General features: G+C 41.6%; 1 protein-coding gene across 1 annotated transcript; it reads left to right on the top strand.

Moving 5' to 3' along the window:
* Positions 1–471: 471 nt before the first annotated feature.
* On the top strand, positions 472–27,865 carry LOC126528430 (uncharacterized). Its single transcript, XM_050176318.3, has 4 exons — positions 472–700; positions 7,152–7,530; positions 11,813–11,856; positions 22,273–27,865. Exons 2-4 carry the CDS (start codon positions 7,304–7,306, stop codon positions 22,635–22,637), a joined length of 636 nt encoding a protein of 211 aa, XP_050032275.2. The 5' UTR covers positions 472–700; positions 7,152–7,303; the 3' UTR covers positions 22,638–27,865.

Below are 27,865 nucleotides of genomic sequence, written 5' to 3'. Positions count from 1 at the left end.
CAACAATGGCCCAAATATAACAAGTAGCTCTCGGAGTTCGACAGCCTTACACAAGGGTAGACCAGAGCCAATTCTAACCTCCATTTCAATTTCTGACATGATCTCATATTTCTTTCTTCGTATTATTTTTTCTCCCCATAGTCCCCATTCACTTGTGTCACCTGCTCACTAGACAACAAAGTATCCTGCAGTGTTGCAGACTTTGATGCTGTCTATTCAAAGTTATCTCGTGTTTATGTCACGATTCACACACATGCTCGTAATTATTCAGTGAAGATGTCAAAGTATTCATCTACGCAGAGGTTTGAAACACACCCAATATTGATGGCCTCATGCGCATGTGGTGGTTTACCATGCAAGTAAGGAAGTGGTCTTTTGCCAAACGATGTGAGCCAAAAGAAATGTTTCCTTGCTGTGAGCCTAAACCAACCAGTACTAAGCACAAAGTTTTCCTTTGTTGGAAGTTAGAATAATAATGTGAGTAACTGTCATCAACGTAACTACTATGCCCTGTGGCTTGGACGTTCCTGTGTAACTTGGGTGTTTTCTCTCCATGCAGTTGCAGCAGGACAAAGAACTCGAGGCAAGGGGAGATCATTTCTCCAGTGGTGGACGGTGAGGGAGAATACTGAAGAGACAGCTGAGACTGAGCCAAACAAGCCACGCAAGTTTCGCCAGCTCGTCGGGAGCACCACTAAAGGTGCTGTTGTTCAGGGAAAGAAATCCAGCCAGAGAAAAGATCCACTTCTCTGCAGCCTTTGCCCATACACCACGCATCACTCGACCCACATGAAGGACCACATGCGAACACATAGCGGAGAGAAGCCCTTCAAGTGCACCAAGTGCCCTGCCGCATTCACGCAGGCAGCACACTGTCGGCGCCACTTACGCACCCACGGGCGCCGGAAAACTTCGCTGACCTAATTATGTCTTGTAAAATTTCTATATAGACATGGTGACTCCATCTGTGTATTACGGCTTTATAAAGTGAGCTCCTCTTCTGCTTCTCCTCTTCTCTCCTGATCCTTGGCCACTGGCAATGTGGATCGCTGCACTCTCCCGGCCAGCTGTCGTTGCCCTGCCGCTGGTAATGCGCTGGTAGCACACTTCTGACAGATGCCTCTTCAGTTCTACCACTTGGTCAGTTATAATAGATGGTCTTCAACAGTCTTTGTCACTTAGCTGTTTTAACAACGAAGTACAGACCAGTGAATGGAGTTTTTGAGTCCAGTCCTTTTCTCGCCAATATTGTGGATCCAGGGTCGATCTCTGGCATCTTTGTTTTACAGTGATGATCAAAGTGTGTCTTCATAGTCATCCGGTATTTCTGTCACTGCATCTGGGTCTTGGGATGCTGCACTATTGATTAAGCTCAGCTCTTGATCATCCGGCAACCAAGGGATAGTACTGAATGCAGGGAAGTGTGAGCTGCACCCAATGCCTGGGGTGTAAAACCTGTGTTGGTGAGGCATTTCTGGCTCCAACCTCTTCCGCCCTCCCTTAAACTCTGGATATAACTTAATAAACATTCTGAGGTCCTGGATCATGCGTTCAGTGAGAAAACTAGCCTCAGGATGGTAAGTTAGTGAATCGGGATGTTTTCCTCATTAGGCCAACTGCATAGCTCATCGCTTCCGAACGCTGCTCCATTGTCGGTAACAATTAATTTGGCGTTCTTGAAGATTTCCCACTCGAGAAGATATGTGAAACAGCTCACATATTCTCTTCCAGCTTTGGTGGCAACAAAGGGCATCCACTCATCCATGGCGACCAGAAAAGCTTGAGTTCTCCTAACGCCTTCACCTTTCTTCTTGAACTCGAGCAAATTCAAGATGAATGACTTTGAATGGGATCATTAAGTATTCTGGCAGTACCATTTTGTTCCCACAAGGTTTGTATTTGACCATTTGGCACTCGTGACGTGTCTTCATGTAGTTAGCGACATCTGCTTTCATATTTTTCAACGTAAACCTCTTGGTGAGCTCGTGGTAAGTCTCCAAAAATGCATCATGTCCTCGCAGTTTAGGACTGGTGTGATATAACTTGAGGACTGCGGGCACTTTTGTTTCGGAAACTAGACTTTCCGCTTGTGCAGCTCCATCTCTTTCCTACCCTCCCAGAGCTGCATCAAGTTAATATTTGCTTCAGAAATTTCTTGCGGAACATGAAGTTGTGATTATGCGTCAGCATCCTGATGCCGCTGGCCTGGTCTATGCATTATGTAGAAGCTGAATTGTTGACTTTCGCTCACCCAGCGGACTACCTAGGCTTTGGCATTGCAAGTTCCAAGAGATACGTCAATGCCTGATTATCAGTGAAGAGCTTGAAATCTTTGCCTTTCGTGTAGCTTCTGATGTATCTTGGGGCCATAATGACTGCGAATGCTTCCTTGTCAGTTGTTGTGTAGTTCTCTTGCAGTTTCGTGAATGTATAGGGATGGTATCCGATCGCCTTGAGTTCCTTGCAGGTTGTCCATTTTCGTCTCGTTGATAAAGGATGGCGCCAGTAGCATAGCGAGAAGAATCTGTGTAGAGTTCAAACGGCAAATCAAAGTCTGGGAATGTCGGCACAGGTTCAGATGAAATGGCTTGCACAAGTTTCAGATAGCTGTTCTGACATTCTTTGCACCATATGAACGCCTTTCTGTTTCAGTTTAGTAAGACATTTCGTTTTTGATTTCAGGCACCACCAGTGCTTCAACCTTTATCTTTTCGCCTTCAAAATCCAGATAAGCCGATGTCTACCCACTCTCGGCAAGAACCATCGTAACTGCAGACACGTATGATCTCCCCACGCGCAATGTTGTCAGCATCGACTAGGCTCTTGTTGAATGAACTTACAGAAGCACCTGTATCAATTAGAACTGACAAAGTGTGGCCGTCCACTAGCACCTGGACACTCAAATGCCTGTCCTTGTGAAAAATACTGTTTCCTCAACAATGCATCGCTCTTGATCCAAGTCCTGACACTGAACATTGGGCATCGTGCAGTGTCGGTTACAGTCGGTGCTAGTTTATGCTGCCTCCAATGATGTGGCTGTGTTCTTGTCACGGTAGCCGCCTATACTGACCATCTTCTTATCAGGTGCATGGTATTCCGGACATTTATTATTCAGTACTAGTAGTAATTCGTCCAGAGTGGTAAGTGATCTGATTTGAATCTGTCTGATAATATCTAGTCATACCATGCAGAACGAGAGCGATGACAGAAGAATCCACCAATGTCGGGTCAGCAATACGAAGCAAGCACAACTTTTCAAAAACATACTCTCTGATATTAGTGCCTCTCTGCCTGTAGATAATAGCATTATTCCACAGTTCTACAGGATTTACCTGAAAAGAACTCAAGAAGCTTTTCCTCCATTCAATCCAAGAAGTACTATTTGCAAGTCAAGCCACTTTTGTGCGTTCCCACAGAAAAAAGGTCCTATATTACGGATGCATTCTTCATCAATTGCCTATTGGTTTTTGTTGCAGGCATGTTTGTAGTAATCCAACCAAAAAGCTATGCCCGAGAAAGTACCATTAAACACGTCTGGTCTTGCAAAGAGGTCTTTGTGCTTTCCTTTTGTATTTGCTACTGAACAACAAGTCTCAGGGGCTGCTGCTGCCGTGCCATATACGTCATCTGCATTTCTTGTAATGTGCTAATGACACATGCTATGTTAGTCAGGGAAATTTGCTGGCTGGTGGGACTCTCCCTAACCAAGACGCCAAGTCCTCAAGGTTCAGACTGACAGTCACACTTCAGTGACGAGGTCATCTACTGTAGCTCCGCCTGTATGGGAAATCGTCTCCAGAAGACTCGGGGGGGGGGGTCGTATCCTCCAGCAGCCTGACGTATCTCTCGCCATCTGGTTGGAAGCCCACGATAATGGGTCGCCCCTCACGGCGCGTGATGTCGAACTTAATCTTCATTTGCGGGTTCCACACCTCAGCTGTGCCAATGTAAAGTTTCTATGTAGACATAGTGATTCTTATCGGTTTATTGTGGCATTCTCAAGTGAGCTTCTCTTCTGCTTCTTATTCTCTCCTGATCCTTGACCACTGGTGATGTGGATCGCCACATGTCTGTATGATGCTCACATTAGCTCATGCTTGGGAGCTCGTGGCACTCATGTTTTGTGCAAATGTGTGGGGAGAAACATGCATTAACATGTGTTGCGTCAATCATATAAAGGATTCCATTGCTCCGGAGTGCTTTGGACAGAATCACAATGGCACATATATAATGCATGCAAGCATTGTATTTGGTGGTCTAACGAAATAGAAAAGGGCCCAACATTGGAAGTTGAATACAGAACGGATTAGTCAGCTAGATGAAGCAGTGTTCTTGAATAGTAAAGCTCTACCTTGAATAAGCAGGATGACAAAGGCACAGGCTCCATATTCGTCTTGTTAATTTGCAGTAGGCATGTGCTATCGAAGTGTCGGCTATTGTTGAAAATGGTCGACCATTGTTGAAAGACCACTGTTTGGCAATCTCTCGCTCATTGACTCCGTGACTATGTGCTTTTGCCTTAGCTCTAAGTTTGAGCACTGACATTGAAGAGCAGTGTACCACCTAACCCGGGAATGTGTTCGTTTGACATATAGTAGCTTGAAAATGTATGCATATTTGTATTGTGTTTCCATTTTGCATTGCCATTCACTAGTTTGTTGCGCTCGGTTCATAAGAGCGATGTGTTCATATGGTTACATATGTCAACTTTTCCACGAAGTTGGGTGTTTCATTGTATTGTAATTGACCTTGTTAAATTTTGTAGAGAACTACGTAAAGTTAAATACTGTTACGAACTAGTAAACATTGCTTGTCTTATATTGTGAAGTGAATTTCCTCAACTTGTGCTTCCTTTAAAAAAAGAAGTATGCATCTCCAGATCTTAAACTGCTCCCAAAATATGTTTACATTGTTTCAGTTTAATTCTTACATGTAAGGAGTGCATGGCATGAGCAGGAGTGCAGGAAAAAAGTTGCATTAAGGCAGGTTGACGCTACAGCTACACTTAGTTGCACAATAACCTGGTAAATAATGTTGATGCATGGTGCATTTAAGGGAAAGTGTTTTCTCATTCTCTGAATAAAGATATCCTTGCAGAGCATTCAGAATTTTTTTTCTAAATTGCACTTTTACAAAGGGGTCATTTGCTGTCACTGGAATTGGACCTCTCTTGACTTTAGCCCACCTAAACGGATGTGAAATCTATTGAGTTGAGCCCAATATCGCCATGAAAAGGTATAAAGCATGCCTATATAAATGCAAACACGAAATTTGTGTTCAAAGCCAGTAATATTTTATGTGTATGCCTATGATGAGAAAAGGTTGCACGATTGGGATTCTTCAACAGGTGAACAACATAACTAATAGCAGTGCTTAGGACATACTAGTAAGCTAGTTGCTTAACAGCGCTTGTGTTTGTTTATTCTGTGTTACGTTGTTCTTTCAAAGTGCACTGCCATATTCCAAAATAGCAATATTTGAGGTGCTGACTAAAACAGTTTCAAGAATAATGTGACTAATGAAATGTTGCCAGCATGTAAATTGAAGAAAACACGGTGGAATGAGACACGGCGATTTCGGCAGTGCCGAAAGGACTGGACAATGTACAAGTGCTTATAGGCGTTAGTTTCAGGTCTTCCTTTGGTGTCTGTCATTACACACTGCTAAAGCTTGACTGAAGTCACTACAACATATTTAAAGAGCGTCCTCACCATACTTTGGTAATAGAAACAAACAATTGTAATGGTAGGTCAGTTGGTACATTGTGTCTGGAAACTATTACACCAATGTTTCTTGTGAAAAGAGCTGAAAATTTATGCAAATGCAGATATGCTCTCTTCTTGAAAGGAAACTGTTTGGCTGTGATTGAGATGACATTACGTGCTATGTGCTTCGCATCATATGCTTGCATTTGCTGTGCGTCACAAGCCAGCAGTTGCGGGGACAACTTGGAAATTCTCATAAAATGCTGAGCACACAGCACCATCTCTTGAAATGCAGCACACAGCAGGAAAAGATGAAAGACAAAGATTAATAGAGAGTTTTATCCATAAACTTCTTCATTTGCTGAATGCTGGGTAACCTAAGATGTGTACCGTAGCAGCAACGTTGGTAGTGACATCTGGTGGCACGGAGTCTAACCTGAGAGCATGGAAAGTTAGTACTGCACTGACTTGCGTATTCTACCTAATGGTTGGTGTAAAGCGTTGGTAGCAACATAATTGTTAACATGCAGTAGTTTCTCTTTTTGTTTCAGGGATAATGCAGATGTGACACAAGAATTTTAGAAACACAGTGTAGTTGTACAAATCGTCACAAGATGTCCCTACTAGCTTTGCTTCTGCCACGTGTGGCTCTGGTAATCCATAAACAGTAACAAGTTCATGGACAAGCTAATAATAGCAAACTAATAAGGAAATCGCAGGGGTGGTTGCTGTGTCAGAAGGATGGGAACCTTGCATCCGAAACCAAACTGCACTGTGTGCATGTGTAACTGAGTGCATTAAAAAGAAGTAACCTAATTATTATATTCACTCTCATGGAATTGAGGCTACATAGTGTAATTACTTAGTCAACAACTATCAAATAATGTAAAAATGAGACAAAAATTATCTGTCATTACTTGAGGACCCTTGCTTGGCTTGAATACTATCACTAAAGTATAAAATACTAATAGAAAAGGAAAAAATGCATATTGCAGACATAATGCAACAGTTCTGAAGGAAATTATCAAATGATGATTCTGTAGGTAAACAAGAAATGTTTTTACAACTGGGGTCACACATGTCAGCTTCTTTCCCATGCCACTGCGTAGTGGCTATTATGGCCACTTATCGCTGTTTTTATCATAGGACTACATAAGCACAATCTATATTGCAGATTGAAAAAACTCTTTAAAAATTTTAAGAAAAAAAAATTTCCACAGTGCTTTTCACATAACCGCTGCTGGATTGGGCGCCATGGATGGTGCACTTTCCATAACACTGAAAAAGATTTTATTGACTGAAGAAAAAAAGAAAGCAGGTGTCGCGAACATCACAAGTCATTCTCCTTAAATGCTTAACCAATCATCTTGCAAGTGTAGCATTCATTCTGGAGTATGACTTGGGTCCTTCATTGCAGCATTGGCATAATGCGTTTATCTCCCACAGATGCAGCAGCACCGACCAATTGTGGTGAAGGCACTTCATTTCTCCAGTCATGGCCGGCGGATCCTTCCGAGGAGGCGGGCGAGTTCAAGCCAAGCAGGCATTCTTTCTTCCAAAGTGTCGGCGAGGGCGGTGCTCGAGTGTGCAAGAATGGGATGCGGAAAGAGCCACTTCTTTGCAACCTGTGTCCGTACGCGACACACTATTCAACCCACTTCAAGGACCACATGCGGGTTCACAGCGGAGAGAAGCCCTTCAAGTGCACAAAGTGCCCAGCCTCGTTCACACAGAGGGCGCACTGTCAGCGGCACTTGCTCACCCACGAGCCCAAGAAGCCTCACCAACGTGCTGCACTTGCGCGTGCCTCTGTTCGGAAAGCGAGGTTTGTCCCCTGAGGAAGTGTACAGCCTGCAGTAAAATTGCAAAAAAGGCAAAGAAAAGAGAGCCTTCCTTGGCAATTTTAAGGAGTGCGCAGTCAGACTTTGTTTTGTGACTTACACTCGCAAAAGTAGCTCAGCAGGCTTGTCGTTGAGCTGCAGAGCGAGAGGTTCGATGCCTTGCTGTGATGCTGCATTCCAGGGGAGGGAGTCTGGGGGCCAAAATGGGAATGCTCAAGTACCACGTTTTTTGGGTGCTAGTTAATAGAACACCAGATAGTGAAAATTATCCTTTGGAGCACAGTGTGTGGCTTCGAGATGTAGAACACCACAATAGAACCATTTCTAAATCTACAAGTGTGCTTGTCTGCTTTTTCTTATTTGCTCAAGTAATGATGGCACCGATCATGATTCACATCAAGACAAAGTACTTAGCTGCACACTCGGGGCCTGACTTTTGCGCATGGTTTTATCAGGCCCATACTTGCTGATCTGTGAACATTAATATTTGTAAAAAGATTCGCACACGAAGCAACACGTATACCACGTACTTTTTGAAGCTTGTCCTTAGCACCCACCTTTCATGGTATCCGAACTCACTATACCAATGATTTAAACGTAAATTTACCTTTAGATGTAAAACACGCAAGCAGCAGCAAACATTGAACAGCAAAGACTAACAGGCAGTGCAATGTTTCTATTCACAGTGACTTTTTCGGCAACTTTGCTGTTGCCGATGTTGCTTCAGAAACTTGTCTGTGCAAACTTGCTCAGAGCAAGTACTTCACTTGCACTCTTTCACAATCCGAAGACTTCCAACTGTAGGTTTGGAGGCCGATGTCTGAAGCTTACTTGGAAACAGAATCTATTTTCTTCTAAATATTGATGACAACATTCACAGAATTGTACAATGCATCCGAATTTGTTATGGAGATTTAGCAGGTATAATCACGTGAACCATGACTATATTTTTCATGTCAGAAGACAAGTAAACGGTGCTAGTATGTGCGGAGTGCAAAAAGTGACTGCTTTGCCATTAGCTGTCCGAACTGCCTCATGGGAAAGCTAGCTTTAATATTATAAAAAGGGCCTATAATGTATCAATGCAGCAAGTGGAGCTTGTTGGTTGGGATTCATTCCTAAAGACAGTAACAGTAGATAAAACAGATGGAAAAAGAAGGCACGCTGACACTTTATTCATGCCTTTTTGTTTGCGCTTTTATTATTAATTTGTTTTTGGGCTTATTGGCTTTGACAGGCAGTTTATCAGTCCGTGAAAAAAATGCATAAATCCATTGGATTTGTTAGTACTAACCTATGAGGCCAAAACTTGGATGATAACAGTGCAACTCGAAAGAAAGCTGGGGACCCGTGAACGTGTGGTGGAAGTTAAAATTATATGCTTAATGTTGAGAGATGGGGAGATGACAGTATCTGTTTAAGAGCTTATATGAGTAGTTGATGTTAGAGTTACAATTAAGAGAAAAGAACAAACTCAGGCAGATTGTGTAATGTATATAGAGAAGGTAATTAGTAGTGTATCAGTGTACTGCAAAGGGTGCCAGGAAATATGATAGAGGGCATGCAGTGAGATCAGGATATTTTCAGGCATAGGACGGGGGCAGCTTATGCAAGTCGAGGGTAAGGAGGTCACAGGGAGAGGCTTCTGTTCTGCAGGCAATTTGTGACACCACACACTGGGAAACAAGAAGTTGGCAGCTTAAAAGGCGAGTAGTCCAGCAGGAAACTTCTTTCTCTTTGGGCTACACGTAAGCATTGCAAGTGATCACAGCGAGCGGTCCTCATTGAGCATCACCGGGAAGTGTGTAGGAGATAAAGAACATGTGTTCTCACTCTTTCTAGGCAATGTGGTTTCAAGTAATTTATGTGCCTAGTCTCAAAGCTTCTATTAAGATATGCTTTTGGCAACATTTGCCGATAGTGCAGTAGAACTTCGTTGATACGTTCCCGTCACGTACGTTTCCCGGCGCCAGCGTTCGCAATCGAGGACACGAAAAAAAAAAAAGTACGTTCCCGGAAAACAGGATTTTTCGGCATCAACGTTCAGTACGTCGCCAAACTGCGATCGTGTGCCACGTTTTGTGACACGATCGTGTCCCACGTAAACAAGGAAATGCGCGAGGAGCGCGCGATCGAGAACAGCATACAGCTGCTCGCCACGGCAGCTTCACCGCAATACTCGCCCGCCTGCCTCGCGTGAAAAGGCCGGCGCGCGTTTCTCATTTCGGTAACAGTAAATCTTCGGGGTCGTCGCACGCGGCATTCGCAGCTATCGCCGCCAATCCTGTTGCGATAAGCATCTTCGCCTGTCGTTTCACAGCGTGTGGTGCAGTCGAGCGTAGTGCTCGCTTTTAACGGGCGATAACCGAAACGCGCCGCCGTTCCCTGCTGCAGACTGCGATCGTATGCGTTTTCCGGCCGCTAGATCCGATGTGAACAAGCAAAGGCGCGAGGCGCGCGCGATCGAGACGTTATGTAGGCGCCTGCCTCACGTGAAAACGACGGCGCTCACTTTCTTGTTCTCGGCATATCTCCGCCCGGGTCATCGCACACCGTATTCGCAGCTATCGCCGCCAAACATATTGTTATAAGCACCTATCTGTTTTACAGCGCGTGGTGCGTAGTGTCATTGGTATAGCGTACTGCACGCTTTTAGTAGGCGATAATCCAAACGCGCCACCTGCTGCAGGCGGCGCGATGTGAGCATCACGTTTCGCTTCGGCGGCATCCGGCGTCGCCCACTAGCTCGAATTAGCTTCGGTTTCCCGTCGCCCTCTTAAAACACCGCGCAATAGGAAAACAACAAAACGCTCCTCGGGTCGCCGGATCGCCCGACGCGCGTCGGCGACTCGTGCCGCATCGATCTGCGCTACGCTTCGCATTACGTAGATGGCAACAACCGTTGAGTCTGTCAATTTTTTTTAGTTCGGATCGTACGTTTTCCCGGTAAGTACGTTTTCTCTCGCGTTTTTTTTTTTTTCAAAACGTATCAACAACGTTCTACTGTGATAGGTCGGAGGTACGTATGCATACAAATACCGAGGTACCATAAGCATAAAATGAAAGATGAAGATAGCAGGCTTTTTAAAATGCTTGCTATGCATAATTACATGCAGGTGCATCATGTAAATGCTTTGTTGATAAGGATTGACTGTAGTACCAAGCATACATTTTTGGTGGCTGAATCATGACAGTGTTACAAATGCAGGTGAACCTAGAACAGTGCATTGGAGTAGTGTCAGTATTGTTCATTTTTGAACTTATGCTGATATTTTCAATGTGCACAGAGGAATTGTCTCAATGTTTGTGTCAGTACTCCTTCAAAGCACAGATCTTGAAGAAACATTCTGTAAATCACACTTGTCAAAGACTTAAAAAAGCTTGAATGCATTTTCATCTTGTCTTTCAAAGCCTGTACTGCTTGTCGCACTGCTCTGTAGTCTAGCACCCATGGATTACATATAATGGTGAGCTCCGTCTAGTGTATTGTATATTTGAGGTGCCTAACATTGACCCAGTTATATGGCACTGACATGTTGTTAAATAATAGTAATTCAAATTTTCATCATCCTTGTGGGTGATTAATGCTGTAGTTTTTTTTTTCTTTAGCAATTATTGTAGCGTTACTTGAGAACAGCTTACAATGGATGGCAAGTAGTCAGGTTTCGATGCTGTCCAGTAGCCCTCACTCGAGAGTTACACTGGGCGGTGCAGTTCCTATTGTTTTCTAGTCATGCACACTATACTTCACCATAGAGCATGATCCTTGAGTGCATTGCGACCACCTGAAATTTAAATAGCGCATATTGAGAAAATTTATCTGCAACCCATTAAGCATTGTTATGATGTTTAAATCGGTTTACTGTAAATCATATCTTTGACAAATACGTGGAGTAGCATGCCAGACTGTCAATTGGGGAAAAAATCACCAGCATTCCATTGGAGATAGCATCTCTTTCTACCTTTCTGTTTATTGCACATGCAGGGTAATAGCGTTTGAAAGGGTGTGCACATTTTGTTGGTTTACACAGACCGTTTCTTTTTTAATATGTTATGGAAAAGTGCGCAGCCTTGATTAAACTCAATGTAGAATCTGGAAGTTCGTTGCAAAATAATGTGACTTTGCCCGATTGCCTACGGTGTGCTCTAACTTCTTTTTTCATGATATGTAGACCAATTTGTTTACCTGTCTCTCGAAATTTTGTCTCTGTAGTTTGTGTGTGTTGGCTAAGCCAGTAACTGATGTTCTCACTGTCTTTTTGCAAGGGGCTTGGAATGCTGCGATCATTCAAGAAAGCATGTGCTTGGAGGTCAGTGGTCTGCACGCTTTCTTGTCTTGGAGTGGTATCTAGAGCACTGCACGGCCTTGACCTTACCCAAAAGCTCGGGCTGGCCCGCAGGCCAGGCCTGTGTCATCTAAAGAGAGCTTTGATGTCGGCACTTGCAGCTTCAGACTCAAGTCTGGCTCGGTCTTTGGTTGAGTCCACAATGAGCCCAGCTATGTTGCCTGTGGCTTTGCAAAACTGTTTGCTGTGAAAATTCCTGTATTTGCAGCATTTTGGTCAGTAGCACAAGTCGGGCTAAAGGAAAGCAGGGGCAGGCAGGTCGCTACACTTTAGCGATATGCTCCACCAATAAGTGCTACGTTAGCAGGACTCCTCAGTCTCTCACAAAATGATACCAATAGACCCCCCCCCCCCCCCTTGAAGCCCACCTATGCCCCACTTTTTCCTGTCTTCACAGTACTAGGGAACACTGATCAATGTAGTTCTCAGGTAATTAAGGCCCCCAATTTCTTGAGGTGAGCTGCACGTTCAGATGAGAGACTGATGATCTGTCATTTGAATCCAAGTGATGAGATGGGTCACAGTGGCCCCATCAAACAACAAAGGAAGCGCATTAGCCGGATAGGGAGTGGCCGCAAAGGATGAACTCCAAGTGTGACAAGACTTCTCAGAGTTGGAACAAAATGAAGACAAGTTGGATATATATTTGCATTGCAGTGGTCTTGGAAGAGATGGAACACCTGCATGAATAGTGGAAGGATCACAGAAAAAAAAAATGTCCTAGACTGTCTTCATTTGCTGGAAGTATTAATATAGCAACCGCAATCTTAAGCAGTGGAACGATTTTCAGTGCAGATAAATTTTGCAAGAGCAGAAAACATCCTTAAAGTAGACTCAGTGGACGATCATTTGTTTCTGCATAAAAATATTCGTACTTGTGGCAGCAGTGAATGCTTTGTGTCTTTGCATTGACTTACCTGTGACAATTTTAAGCAAGAACAAAAATGAAACAAATGTTCAACACTTTCTTAGAGCTATGCAGTAATTCATTAAGGTGGCAGCAAAGAGATTTTGGAGTACACGTTTAGAAATTGCATTGTGTGTTAAGGCATGGTGCAACTTGCTACTGATTTCCATTTCATTCTTTGTTCAAGCACGTTCAATAAAATGGGGTAGTTTATTGCACGTTTAATGCAACACAACTTATGATTTTTAATTGTTTTTAGCTACTTTAAACCAACAAAGTTGCGTCAAGATTATGCAGCGTTAGTGAAGTGGATGTGGAAAATAAAACAGAACGCAGGTAAATTAATCTCTCAATACATTTTTCTCTTGAATGAAATTTTGAGATGGTAAATGGCATGGTCCTCATGTTCATTGCCTTGCATTCATTCTCCCTGGCAATACTTGTGTTCACTAGGGATCAGCATGAATGAAGAATTGTATGGAATTTTAACCTGGTCGAGAAAAAAAAGAAGTACTTCATTTTCTAAACTGTATCTGCACTGTGCTTAACACCCAGCAAATTAAATCAAAAGTAGACGGAGCCGAAATTCGCTCTATTACGAAAAACCAATGCTTGCCTTGCTGACTGAAAAAGCGATGATTATAAAATGAAGTTGAATAAAGTAATAAATATTCCTGGTTCCACGTGACACATAATCATGTCCCTTGCATGTCAACCGTTTCTATATAATGGATTGGGAAGAGATCCTAGCACTAGTAATTATGGAATTCTGAAAGCCAATAGACCAGCATATTTGAATTTACAATCCTGTAAATTTTAATTGTTTGTGAGAATTCTAGCGTTGTACGGCACAATGTTATCCGCGATTCAAGAGTGAGAAGAAATGGCTGCTAGTGTGTGCAACAGTAGTCAGCTATGTTTTCTCTATACGAATATATTATTATTCATTCCATATTTTTTCAACAAGTATATTGCTGCACAACCATGTGGAAAATATAGTAGGGGCATTCATATGACAGAGTGATGCACAGGTCTGATAAATAGAGCATGTGGTTTGTTTTTCTCTTACCTGTTTATTTGACAGCAAGAACTTCAATGGAAAACTTCACAGTCAAATCTTTCTCCTTAGCAAAGAATCTTGACGTGGCTAGTAGCCTCACAATAACTACGAACTGGATCATGGTTCGTTAGGCTAAAGGATGTATGGGCTGAACTGGATCGGACCAGGCCAAGTTTCAGGCCTGGGTCAGGTGTAGGCCAGGTTTGAAACAATCGGGTTGCGCTCGGGTCAGGCCCAGGCCAGAAAAGATGGCCTGTGCAGTGCTCTAATGGTATCTCACTGGGGCACAAGATCTCATTAAAGTCACATTGTGCATTTATTTCAAATATTTGTAAGTGTTCTGGGATTTCGAAGTATACTATATTCTATAGAAACATTCTAGGCGGTGGGATGCTTAGCTTTGACGATGCACAGTGCTTTTTCTTCTTTTTTTTTTTGAAGTTGGCATCACTGCTTATGCAGAAAAAAAAAGCATGCCTAGATTAAAATGAGCTTCTGTATCTTTTTTCTGTTAGGTCATTCTGTAGGGTCTTCATGCATGCATTTGATAGCTGCAGCTTTTTTGATACATTCTTGTTGCTTTTTGTTATGCTTTCTAATGTTATGTTTTATGATACTTTCTTTGATTGATTGTTTATTCTTCATCAGATTTGAGGTGAAATATAATTATGCAGTTTTGCTACTGCTTTGGTGCTAGCTGAACAACTGAGCTGCATTTTGTTCATTCGATACAAAGAAGGTCTTCATCACTGCTAATTGTTTGCCCTAAGATACCAGGGAGATACCAGGTTAGATTCTTCATCGAAAATTTCAAGTTCTGACTTTCAGTGTGCATTGATTGGCTGACTGAGGAACAGTTGCGGATGTTGTGAATTGAGCTTGGACAGGTGCGCTTCTTATCAGTTTATTTCAGCCTCTTATCAGCTTTAGAGGTCATGTTTTCGAGCACACTCACAGAAATGTACTCCGTGCACCTTTTAGCCAAAAATGTAATGCTTGTTTGGCATAGTTATTTTGGCCATGGAGTCGTTGTGCAGCTTGTCATGATGTGAAATGCTTTTCACAATGTTCCTCTCGGTAATGCCCACACTGTTAATGCCTGAGCAATATCGCTTTGTAAATCCGAGAGGTGAAAGTAAATTATACGAAAGCTGACACAGAATGGGTATTGTGCCCAGAGCACAAGATGACAAGAATGGGTCTTATTTGGGATCACCCAATATCATGGCAGTTACTTGTCCTTTAAGAGTACAAACACACCATTTTATTGCTAGTCTGTGAGAACCAGGCGTGCTTCATTTATCTGAGCACTTGCAGGTGTCATACCATTTAGTCATATCTGCTAGGACAGGGGGTTGTTCAACCACCATATCTGCAAAACCGTTTTTGCTTATCCTGAAAAGAAGCTAGCAACATTAAGATTTATATATTTTAAACTTTGATATTTTTTGTATATGCAAGTGTATTTTAGACACTGTTGCAGCGAAAGCACCAATATTAGTGGCCGTGAAGTTGGCCTCACTGTGTGGCACTTTCCAGATGCAACAAATTTGTTGAATTGCTGGTGATGAAAAAGGAAACATTCACAGACATTCATTTAGGATCAGAAAGTACAATTTCAAGCATGCCTAATGACCACAGATAAACTGAATCAGCTAATGCCCTGGTCGATTAAACAATGCCCCACTCATGTATGTACATACACACTTCTGAAGTACCAGGATTGGATCACCAAATTTTCTTGGACTGTGCTTGTCTATCCAATATATGCAATCATCCTCTCTTATTGAAGACAACTCAGTATCTAAACAGGCATAGCAGTTTGGATTTGGAATTCTAAGCCCACAAGTCAATATTCACATGTTACAAGCCTATGTTAGCCATCAGGCTGACATCTTTTTCTCCACATGAGGCAGAAATGTTAAAGTTGTGTGACACCTTCATTCAAAGGTAATTATCAAGCAGTTAGAGCGCATCCAAGTTTAACATTTTTCATGCGACTGTTATGACATAGAACTTCTATTCATATCGCACACCTTTTTAGATTGCATGCAAGACCTGTTTACGATGAGAAAAGTGAAGCATTAGAATGTGTGTAATACACAATAGAATCGAGCTGAAATTCAGCAATTATTCTCAAATGATTTGTTGTAGGGGGTGACAGAAACGGGAATACGAAGCAATACCCCTGTCACGTCTGCAAATCTAATGTCATTTCCAATGAATGACATTTGTTGCGATTAATGTCACTCTCACCGCACGCTGTCACACGGCAAAAACTGTCATTTGAAAATGATGACAATGACGATAGTAAAAAGAAAGACAGGCAAAAAGAATGTCAAACCCACTTTCTTTTGTACAATAATTATTTGCCAATATGATAATTTCCATTGGAACATGTGATCCTCCCTTTCACATTGTGCTTCTGGATCCCTAACTTGTTGATACTGACAACCAACTCGAGTCAAGCCAAGCCGAAGATCATGCAAGCAACATGGCAGAAAGCATAGCGGGCAAGTCCGCTAACTCTGCTGAAGAGGAACGAGGAGCGACAGTTGTGTGTAATCGTCGTTCTGATGTGCATGTGGGCTCCTAATATCCACATCGGCAGCACATGCTTTAGGAAAACAGGCATGCATTTTCGTCAAGTCAATCGGAGTGGCCGCGACTGATGCTCCAGTGCGAACAAACAACTGCCACAGCTAAAGCCAAGGACGTCCTTATAGTCACTGGATTGAGAGTAGCTTTCTATAATTATGCAGTTATGCGCTGTGATGCACTTAAACATCATCAAAGTAATAATTAGGTAATAAAATCTACAAAACAATCATTATTGTTTCTTAAACAACAAAAAAAGCATGTGCTGTTTGTGAAGCTGACCGATAGGCTCCTGGTGTCCAGGGTACACATTCGATACCAAAACGAATGAGTTTGGCGAACTTATTCATTTGGATTTGTCATTTTCAATGAAGTTCATTACGTCTTACAATGTGATAGCAAACAAGTGTCATTATAAGTGAATGTAATTCGTTTTAATTGACAGTAGATTTGCCGTGTGACAGGGGTATAATTTGCTGTCTTGTTGCAAGACATTATTATATTTTGCCTTGAATTCTGCATGAGTGGAATGTGTGTTTTTGCTACAAGCTCAACGTTTCCTGACGTAGTACATTTTGTCTTGTATGTTTCTGTATTCTTTATTACTGTTCTCATTCTGTATGCCTGGCCGCACTCTTCTTCCTTCTCCATCATGCATTTGTCTTCAGCTATTGCTGGCTGTATGTATACAAAATATTGTCGTACTGAATACACCTCGACATGAAAAACACAGATGTAAGAAATTGTTGGAAATAAGAAGTAAACCAGAAACGTTTCTTGCCAATATCAGTGTGTAAGGAATAAATGCGGATAATGAATATTGAATATTTTTGTGTTGTGTATGATTTCATTATATCCCCTTCAGGCTCTTATTAGATCTGTCTATTGAAAATTTATTTTCACAACAGATAAAGAACTTAAAAAATGTTCAGCGAGTTTTATTATGTTTAAAAAATGTGTACTCCATGCAATAGCCCAGTACGGGAACGCCAGATATGAGAACATCAACAATTTCACATTTAGCATACTACTTGCAAGGGAGCCTTCCTGCCATTTGAATAATATGTGTGTCATAAAACATTGTGAAAAACAGTAAAAGTGAACCCATACACCATTAGACACTGTGATGAGAGTAAACAAGCAGCCATTTACTTTGTAACTCATTTTGCTAAACAGTGTACACTTACTGTTCAAATCTTCAGCACATGTCCAATCTAAAGTGTTTCAAGATGCATGCAACACATTTTTAATATCTCACTTTCATCAGCGCTTTTGCTTTTGACGTTCTAATTTTGGCGTCCACAGTTGAGCGCACAGCGCCTGAAGGAGGTAATGCTGTTTGGCTGTACTGGTGAGGTGTTTTCACCAAGTGCATTTACTCTGTATAATGAGGTTAACCTGAAATTTTTCTTTCTAGTATGAGTGCATCAGAAATAAATGCTGATATTGAATGCTATATGTACTATAGTATCTTTGTGTCGAATGCAACTGTTATAAGGAGGTTCAGCTGTACAGGTGATGTGCTTTTGCAAAGTGTGTACCACCCAGTACAGTAACTATTTGGTGACCTAAGGTTTTTGTCTTTCTGGGTCATTCAGGAATGCCATGTGCATAATCGGTGTTTTCAAAAGAGTTCAATTCATGGCTGTGAAAACATGATCTCATGCGCGGCATTCAACCTTGTACAGGAAGGCATGGTCGCATTAAGTTCGCTCCCACATGAAGCCGAAAAGCTCTCAGAATATTACGAAAGATAATGTGCTTTGCACAACACGGAGGTCTGTAAATTTCTTGTGCTTTGAGCAAATACTTGCCAAGACATAAAATGGTGCGGCCATACTTTCTTGGGGACCATTACATTATAGCTACGAAGTAGTGAAGTTTTAGTCAGTGCAGTGTCAAACAGCTTACCATTTTTAAGGTGCTTTAATTTAATGGTGTACTCTCATTTTTGCTGCCCAGTGTCGCTTATGTTGGTATATGTGATGCTAAACCAAATCATCAGTATTATTTCTTACATGGTGTAAGGTTTTGTTTCTCTTTCTCATGTCTGTTGCTTGAGAAGGTGTATGAATTGATTCTTGTGCGTGTTTATTTCAAGGAATGCTTTAGAACTCACACCGTTGCTTATATGTTAAACTCTGTATGTCTCAAATGGGGAGATATTATTGTACACAGCCTAAAGCTTGGTTGATGGTCTGATACAGTGTTTTCACTGCAGAAGACATGGTGTGTCAATAATTTAGCTCTTTCCTGCGAAACGCCGATTACTGTACTGGTTTTCTCTTAATGGCAAAAATTAGACTGAAAATCACCATGGTTACATTCCGATTTGGGTGGAATGAAAAAGATGCTTGTAGACCATGTTTGGGTGCATGTGAAAGAGTTGTACGAAAATCCAGAACTCCTTACTACAGTGTACTTCATAACCCACTGTGCGATTTCAGAACATTAGACCCAATAATTAAAGTATGAATTATTCTGGAAAATTGTAGCCTTTATGGTCCCTAAATAAAACGTTTCTTTGTGGACTCTCAGTATTGATTAACTTGTTAATTTAAATGTACTGTGAAACTTAGAAACTTGGCAAACTGTGCGACCACCAAGTTGTCTGTTTTCTCATTTAATAATACCGATTGCAGATGTTGAAACACAATTGTGAGCTAAAATTCGACAATCGTGAGTCCCGTAAAAAGTTACGTTTTACAGCCTGCACATGCTGCCTGGAGTTGAACACATGTGTCCAGTGCACATGGATTTGAGCAAACAACATGGGTTTGTTCAAATGACAGAGTACAAGCACAAATTTCAGATAGCGTGGTGTCACCAGAAGCGAATTCGAAAAAGGCATTCAGGGTATCAGAACTTTTGCTCATGACCTTAACTACGTACAAACGAGATCGAAATGAAAAACTTGAAATGCAAAAATGCCAAGCAGGTCTTTCCAAATGCTGCGCAGGCAAGCTCCAACTTACCGGGAAACCGGTAGCAACTGAAGCCAACCAAGATTGATGTTCTGAAAGTCATGTCTCTATTCTTGTTATTCTTCATCTGTAGGGCTGTGTAAGTATTCGAAAGTTTCGAACGCAAGTCAAATATTGCCCTATTCAATTTGATCTTCAAATCAAGTAGTCACTATTTGTAAATACAAATATCTTGCGAACAATATTCAGATAGATAACTCAGTTCGCCAACTTTGGGATGAATTTACTGCCCGGCGGCTGTAGTAGACATAAAATGCGGGAAGTTAAGTAGTGGAATCTGCGATACATGACTCGGGAGCTAGGCTTCTACAGCTATGCCACTATCATTCCCACTCACCTATGACACTTGAGTATGTGAATAAACTGCTTGCTTGATCCTAATGCTCCATTTGTGTTTTAATAAGCAACACTTTGAAATTAACGGGCAGTATTATTATAAAAGAAGCTCTCCAACACTGTAACTGTTCTACATTGTGAAGACCATTTAGCACTTATGCTGAGAATGGCTGTTAATTATTCGAGAACTATTCTAAAAGTATTAGAGTTGATTTGCTTCTGGCACTTTTCTATTCGTATTCAATTCAGTCTCAGAAATTACTTTTTGCACATCCTTTTATTCTGTAACACAATATTGTGTGCTTGTCGTTGCTTTTATCTTGGTTTGAGCTTGAGCTTATTGCTGCAAGGAGGGCAAGTGCTTTGTACACCCAGTAGGAATAAATGTCGCGTTCTTTCAGTTTCTGAATGCAGTTTGTTTGGTCACTGGTGAAAATCACCAATGATGTTCTTGATCACTTACTGTTAAGTCCAACATGTAATGCAATGTAATTGTTTTACATTTTGGCATGTCAAGTTTGCTTCTTTGTTTGGGTACCACAGTGCTTATGAATTAAAGTGTATTTTTGATTTCATCTAATTGTGAAAAACCATTTTTGGACATATTATACACAGCTAAACTTCCTTTGGTATTTCACGGCCGTGAAATAGTCCATTATGTTAAATTCAGGTGTGTATTTTATGCAAGAGTTTGTACTATTTATCGCCCATGAAGGAGCAGATGTAAACAAAAAGCTTCTTAAGGCTATGAAAATGTAACTTGCGCCTTTTTAGCTACTTGCTGCATTGACAGCAGAGACTAGATGAATCAAATGCATAGACAAAAAACATCAATGAAATTTTACAGCTTTGAATCTGTTCAGCAGGCTCATTTCATTAAGTGTCTGAGTGACAAATAATAGGAAAATATAGCGTGTCTGCCTGGCCACCCAAATTCAAGCAATGTTGAATGTGCATTGTAGTAGTAAGACATTTCTTTATTAGAATAGTTTTTGTATGCAGAAAGTTTACCTTTAAGAAACATGTGTCTGAGTCATTGAGTTGAGTATGCTCTATAATTTATTGAGGGTACATACCATGTATTTTGTAATACAGAAAACTTGTTTTCTGGGAGATTTTTTCGCCTGCTTACCAGTGCAAGGGGCAGTTGCAGAAAGCATTTTTCCAAGGGGTAACCAGAGTTATAACCTCAAATTATGAACTTGTGTGCAAGCAGCAGTAAGTTACTGCATATAATAAGTTACCAAGTGTTGAAGAGGGGCATTTGCGTGAAACTTGTTATCATAGTCACTTGGCATCCTAATGTGCAGAGCTTTTTGACCATAGCTAAATTTACTGATAAAATGCTTCATGCAAACAGTCCCACATTTTTGTGTACTTTTGAGTTAATAAGGCATATTCTGTGCTTTTTGAATGCTTATGGTTTTTAGGATTTAACATTGCCTGTTTAGTACAATAATGTGCATTTTTATTCCAACAACTCCAACCGAATATTTGGCACTTAGTGCTGCTGTGTTCTTGTGCATATCTTGCAGTAACATTACATTTCTGGGTGTGCACCATTGGTAGAACATGTGTCATTATTAAGGAAGTAATATGGCCAACAAACAGAAAAAACTATGAAGCAACATAATGACCACCTTTCAAATAAACTTATTAGGAAACCCTTGCATCATCACATTTCCGCATGCTTATGCTATGGCTGTGACAAAAAAGAGGGTTTCTATCTTATTCTTAGTTGATAGTTAGCAATTGTGTTCTTATGTGTTGTCCTTTATGTTATCTTTGCTACTATTTTCTTCTTAACAATGTTGTTCCAACTGGCCTGCACTTCTACGCTTCTCGAATATGTGGCATTGTTGTTCACTTAGTTCGTTCAATGTTTTATTTGCTGACAGAAATCAAAGCCACTGTGTCTCTCACCTCCAGTAAATTCAAAGAGTTTGAGAACTCGCTTACTACAATATCTTTGGTGCATTACTCGCTCACATTCACAACATATGGCAGTGCTTTTGACCTCCTTGGTATGAATAGTCTCTTTTCCTTACATCTATGCTTTAACCTCAAATGTTATGAAGTTAAAGAAGAAATGATTTGGAGCCAGACGGCACAAATATTCATTTCACATGTGCCAATACATTTTGACGATGTCCAACATGGTGCAAGCTTTTGTAGAGTGGAAGCAGTAACACAAGCTTAACAAGGCGGTCACACTCGTAATTTGTACCATGTCAACAGCAAGAAGCTGTTTCTACTCTGGAGGTAAATTTTGCAAGTCAACTCTGCACTAACTTGCCCTTTTGACAGTACCAACAGTGTTAGTTTTATCTATTGCCGAATTACTTGTGCAAGCAAAGAAACCAGCGGGATGTGTAAAGCCTTCTTTGAAAGTTGTTGGAATAAATATGTAAGTCTCTCTAACGGGCATATCTACTTTTCCCTTTCCCTGTAGTTTGGCCCTTGCAGTGTAACATGAGTGTTTTCTCTCCCCACAGCTGCAGCAGGACGAAGCGCTCGAGGCAAGGGCAGATCATTTCTGCAGCTATGGTCGGTGAGGGAAAATGCTGAAGAGGCAGCTGAGACTGAAGGTATCAGGCCACGCAAGTTTCGCCCGATCTTTGGGAGTTCCATTACAGATGCCACTGCCCGGGCAAAGAAAAGTGGAATGAGGAAAGATCCGTTCCTTTGCAACCTTTGCCCGTACACCACGCACTATGCGACTCACATGAAAGACCACATGCGAATGCACAAGGGGGAGAAACCCTTCAAGTGCACAAAGTGCCCTGCTGCGTTCACACAGGCAGCAAATTGTCGGCGCCACGTACGCACCCATGATTGTGAGAAAACCTCGCTGACATGATTTCGTATTCGTAGGCACATGCCTTGAGCGGCAGTCATGCTCTATGGAGATGTGCACGAAGAAATGTGTTAACAGATGTAAACACAACGTAAAGGATATTACTGCTCCAGAGCAAGTTATACTAGACAGCCAAGGTACATGAACAGCAAACATGGTAATTGCTTTTTTTCATCTGGCTAGATAGGAACGGGCTCAGTTTAGAAGAAATTTGAGTCCGGAAAACTCATTCATGAGCTTTGGTACATAGCTGTTATCAGTGCTTTAGTGTGAATAGGCAAATACTATTGTGGAGCCATGTGGACTTAATATAGAATGACAAAGGCATACTTACAATAAACATAGGCTGTCATCTACTGATCCAAAGTGGGCTGCCAAGTGGAGCCACCAGAATGAGGACAACAAAATGTGCATGTGTGTGCTCCACATGTCAAGCATTATTAAAATATATTTGTATGACAAGGTATTACTTATAATCAAATTCGTGACAATATGTGTGCTTTTTCCTTTCTCTGCATGATGGAGCACTCGTATTCGAAAAGCAGCGTATCAGTTAACCCAGAAGTTGTTTTGAAATAAAACAGCTTAAAGAGCATGTTTAGTAATCTTGTATTCCAATTTTGCATTGTTTACTGCTAGCTTGTTGCACTACTTGATTATAATTGCATTAAAAAAGAAGTCGCAGTTTGGCCTGGAAATCACAGCACTTACGATAAATTTGTGATAACAAAGTTTTCAGCAACATGAAGCAAGGCTCGTAGTTTCATTGGTCATAAGTTGCAGTGAACATTCCCTTTCTGATTACAATACCAAGCATGGTGTCGCGCATGCACGGGCAAACACGAGCAGATCTCACTCAACGACCACAAGCATTTGCTATGACAACATTGCCACAATGAAGAGTGGCACCAATGGCGAGCAAATTACCCTTAGGGCTGCCTCCTGGTTTAACGCGAAGTAGGTATGGGAGAACACAGGGCACACGAAGCCATGGGCGAACGTAGCCTTTGTACCCATACCTCCAAGATAGGCTCACATGGTTGTGCACAGCTGTGCCATTTGCAGCCGCCCGCCTGCTGGAGGAAACACACCAACTTCCTCCTCCTCCTCTTCTATTGCACGCTCACTGCTTCCCCACTTGTGCACACAAAGAGACTGCACGCATCCGCCCCACCCCTCCTTCCTGTGCGTGCGAGACGCTGCGACACCAGGTCGCCATCCCCGGCTCTGCGTTGCACCTACAGTACAATGTGCACGGCCGCGATCTTATCACACTTGGACTTTATACAGAACATTACGGTGATGATGGCGGCAATTCATGTGTAGTGTCCATATAATTGCTATCACAAGAAAATGTTGACTTGCAGTACACATACCTAGTCATTTTATTGCGATAGCAATTATAGCAATTACATCTTCTCATGCCATGCGTAACGACAAGACAACAAAGGGTGGTGGCGCTGCCTTGTTAATCAAGAACTAAATTAAGTACAAGCCACTTCCCGTCATTGAGGATCATGAGAGCATATGGTGCAAATTATTCATGGGTAGATTCGTTTTAATAATTTGTGTTATTTTTCGTGCCCTTGGCAGCTCCTCAGAGTTTATTCAGAAGCTTGATTACATTGTAAGCATAACTAACAAATGTAGTAGGTTAATACTAGTGGGCGATTTTAATCTGCCTGGTGTTGACTGGAACGCACGCATATCAAGCACTGTCGATAGGCTAGACGCGGACTGTATGTTGGAAATAATGGCAAAACATAGTCTAATTCAAGTGGTAAATGAACCAACGCGAAAATAGGGCCAATGCCACTCGATACTTGGTGTGGTATTTTTATCATATGAGAGCTTTTATTGCCAAATCGATGTAGAAAATGGAATATCGGACCGCCAACAATAGCAGCCACCCTTAGGATAGATGATAAGGGCTTTGCCAAACATTGTAACACGCATGTGCTAAATTTTCGAAGGGCCGATGACACATCAGTCCTCGATAATCTAGAGATACCTCTTGACACGATACCGCAGGAAAATTATGTGCCGCGTGTTTGGACATATTTTAAGTCAACAGTTGCAGATTGTATATCGCAGTTTGTACCTGTCAGATGGAAACGCGTAGAAAACGCAAACCCGTGGATCACTAGAACCATTATTCACTTGAAATGCTGACTACGGCGCGCCTGGCAGGCGATGCCAAGAAACCCTGACACGATATCTGTTCTTAGCGCACAGGTTTGAACTGAATTAAAGACAGCCAGGGCAACTTTCTTTTCGACTGCCTTGACCAATTACGTGAACTGAATTAAAGACAGCCAGGGCAACTTTCTTTTCGACTGCCTTGACCAGTTACGTGCTAAACAGTCCGGACAGATTCTGGAGATACCTGACTGCTTCAAAGTCAGCAATAACTGCAGTTCGCGTGAATGATAGCATTTACAGCAAGCCAGGCCTCATGGCAAAGGAATTCAATAATTTCTTCTGGTCAGTGTTCTTGCCTGGTCAAATCGACCCCCCGATACAGGAATTACAGGACACCTGCGGAGACGAAATTCAAATTTCAAAGGAAGGACTATTAAAGCTCCTATTGAAACTAAATTGTGAGAAGTCATCAGGGCCAGATGACATACCAAATGAATTTCTGAAACGCTATAGTGACTGGGTTGAAGAATTCCTAGTACAAATTTTTAGGGCATTATTAGACACTGGTACTTTACCTGATGACTGGCTAATGGGCAAGGTAGTGCCAATCTTCAAAGGAGACAGATTCAACGTGAAGAATTACCATCCTATTTCTATTACATGCACTGTTTGTAAAGTGTTGGAACACATCCTCTGCAAGTATATAATAGAGAACATGGAAACGAAAAAAATATTTTATGCTAAACAACATGGATTTCATAGGTGCCTCTCCACCGTGACCCAGCTGTTCGAGACAGTTGAACACTTTGTGTTAGCCATAAACAACAAAGACGACATAGATGTCATAGCCTTAGATTTTTCTAAGGCATTTGGTAGGGTTTGCCATGCAAAACTTTTGCGCAAGCTTTATGACACTGGTCTTAGTACAAAAATAGTATGATGGGCTCAGGCTTATTTAAAGAATCGACAACAGTTCGTAAAAATTTCTAATGAGCAGTCGTCAACATTGGTGGTTACGTACGGCGTTTCTTAGGGGTCGGTCTTGGGGCTGGCGCTGTTTCTGATATACATTAACGATATAGCCATGAACATTAACCCACTGATCGAAGTATCACTATTTGCAGATGGCTGTTTGGTGTTCTGCCGGGTAAAAAGCGTCATTGACCAAATTTTATTGCATGAGTCATTGCAGATTATTAATGACTATTGTACCTTATGGGATATGTAAATTAACTTAAACAAGTCTGCTTGCATGACTGTATCAAATGAGAAACTACCCTCGCTTTTTTCTTATGCTATTGGTGGTGATATAATAAAATGTACAAAAGATATGAAATATCTTGGAATAACCATAATACACAATCTAAAATAGAACCGTCATGTGGCGATCACTTGTGGCTCCACACAGTGAAAGCTTGGCTTGTTAAAAACGAAATTGAAGTTTGCCAGTTGTGATGTAAAACTAAGTGCATACCGGGGAATTGTTCGCCCTAGTATAGAGTACGGAAGTATAGTCTGGGACCCATACCAGTGATACCTCATTAATAAACTAGAAAAAGTACAGCGTCTTGCTGCCAGGTTTGTTTTTTCCTGCTACAATCGAACGCAATCACTTACAGAGTTACTTGATAGGGCTAACCTTCCGGCACTTGCTGAGTGCCGGAGGGTTGCTAGATTAAAATGTATATTACAATTACAAACATGAAGCCTAAACGTGGATCCCAGCCTGTACTTGCGACCTCCTCGCAGAATAGCACCAAGGATTAATCACAGCTATGCTTTCATGCCTCATTCCTCCAGATTTGATGTCTGTAAGCATTCTTTTTTGGTTAAAACAATTGTTGACTGGAACATACTTAATTCCGAGGTTTTTGAAAATGTTGACTGTGTGGTTTCCTTTGAAAGAAACTTGGAAATGTTGTTTTACTAATCGTAAATGTATGTATGCCTTGTAATTATATACGCCTTGTGGATAATTGCTGATTAATTGTTTTCGCATATGCCGCTGTTTTGTTATAAGATTGTATTTCCCACCCTGTAACAGCCCGAAAAGGGCTCACAGTATGGACAAATAAAAATATCAAAATGTGGACACTCCAGGTGCATTTCTGTTGTTGTCGTCGTCATGATGTTCTGTGTAAAGTCTAAGGGCGATAACATCATCCCCATGTGCTGTATACTGTATGTGTGAGTTAAAGCATGTGACAGTGGGCCAACGATGGCGGCTCAATCCCCACATGGGCAGAAAGGCTTCCTTCCCGCATGGGCAGAAAGTGGGGAGGAAGCATGTCGTCTACCATCGCATGCAGAGAACCGGGAGTAGGGGAGGGAGGGGGAGGGCGTTATACTTTAGTGGTTGCTGCATGTGGCTTGGTCGTGTGGGCTCCATCTTGGAAGCAATCTGTGATGGGGAAAGAGTCTAGGTGCACCAACAGCCAATAGCCTCGTGTGCGTTATGTTCTTGCCGCTTATTTGCGTTGAAGCAAGAAGCAGTACGAAGGTCAATTCGCTCGCTCCTGCTGCAGTGCTTCCTCACTCCTGTGTTTTGAGAGTGAGTTTCTGTGATCATCAAGTTAGGTGTAATGTTTGCTTGTGCACATGTGACACTATGCTTGTCAGTTTAGCAAGTGAATGTTTACAAGTTTACATGGCCGATAAAACTGCTATTCTTGCTTCTTTTAGCTGTCCAGTTATTTTCTATCACAATCGATGCTTTGCTTTTCAGGCGAAACTGCGATTTCCTTTTTTTCCCTTTATTGATGGTATTGGTCTGGAGCACGCTGGTCCTAAGGTTGTGTATTTCATTACTTTGTCGCCAAATAAACTGTTTGAATGAATTTGTAAACAGAGCTATGTATATAGAGACAAATAGTATTGAAAAAATGGTAACATTGCTTGTCTTGCTTTAACGATTAACGCTTTCTCAACTTGCACTTCATTGTAAAAAAATGTCTAGACCGATGTGCAAGCACGACCTGAATCAGGCTTTATTGCAAAAGTGCCTGATATTGAATCTATGTTCATGCATGAGTGACTGCATTTAAGTGAAAATGTTTTTGCTTTGTCTGAATAAAGACACCCTTGCAGTA

Source organism: Dermacentor andersoni, chromosome 9 (genome assembly GCF_023375885.2).
Source record: "Dermacentor andersoni chromosome 9, qqDerAnde1_hic_scaffold, whole genome shotgun sequence".
NCBI lineage: Eukaryota > Metazoa > Arthropoda > Arachnida > Ixodida > Ixodidae > Dermacentor > Dermacentor andersoni.
Note: the sequence above shows the minus strand (reverse complement) of the source record. Positions and strands in the feature narration are given on the sequence as shown.

Coding starts and splice junctions, on each gene's coding strand:
- LOC126528430 (XM_050176318.3), top strand. CDS start 7,304: ATGCGGAAAGAGCCACTTCTTTGCAACCTGTGTCCGTACGCGACACAC. Junction 7,531..11,812: donor GCCTCTGTTCGGAAAGCGAG/GTTTGTCCCCTG, acceptor TCTTTTTGCAAG/GGGCTTGGAATGCTGCGATC. Junction 11,857..22,272: donor AAGAAAGCATGTGCTTGGAG/GTCAGTGGTCTG, acceptor CTCTCCCCACAG/CTGCAGCAGGACGAAGCGCT.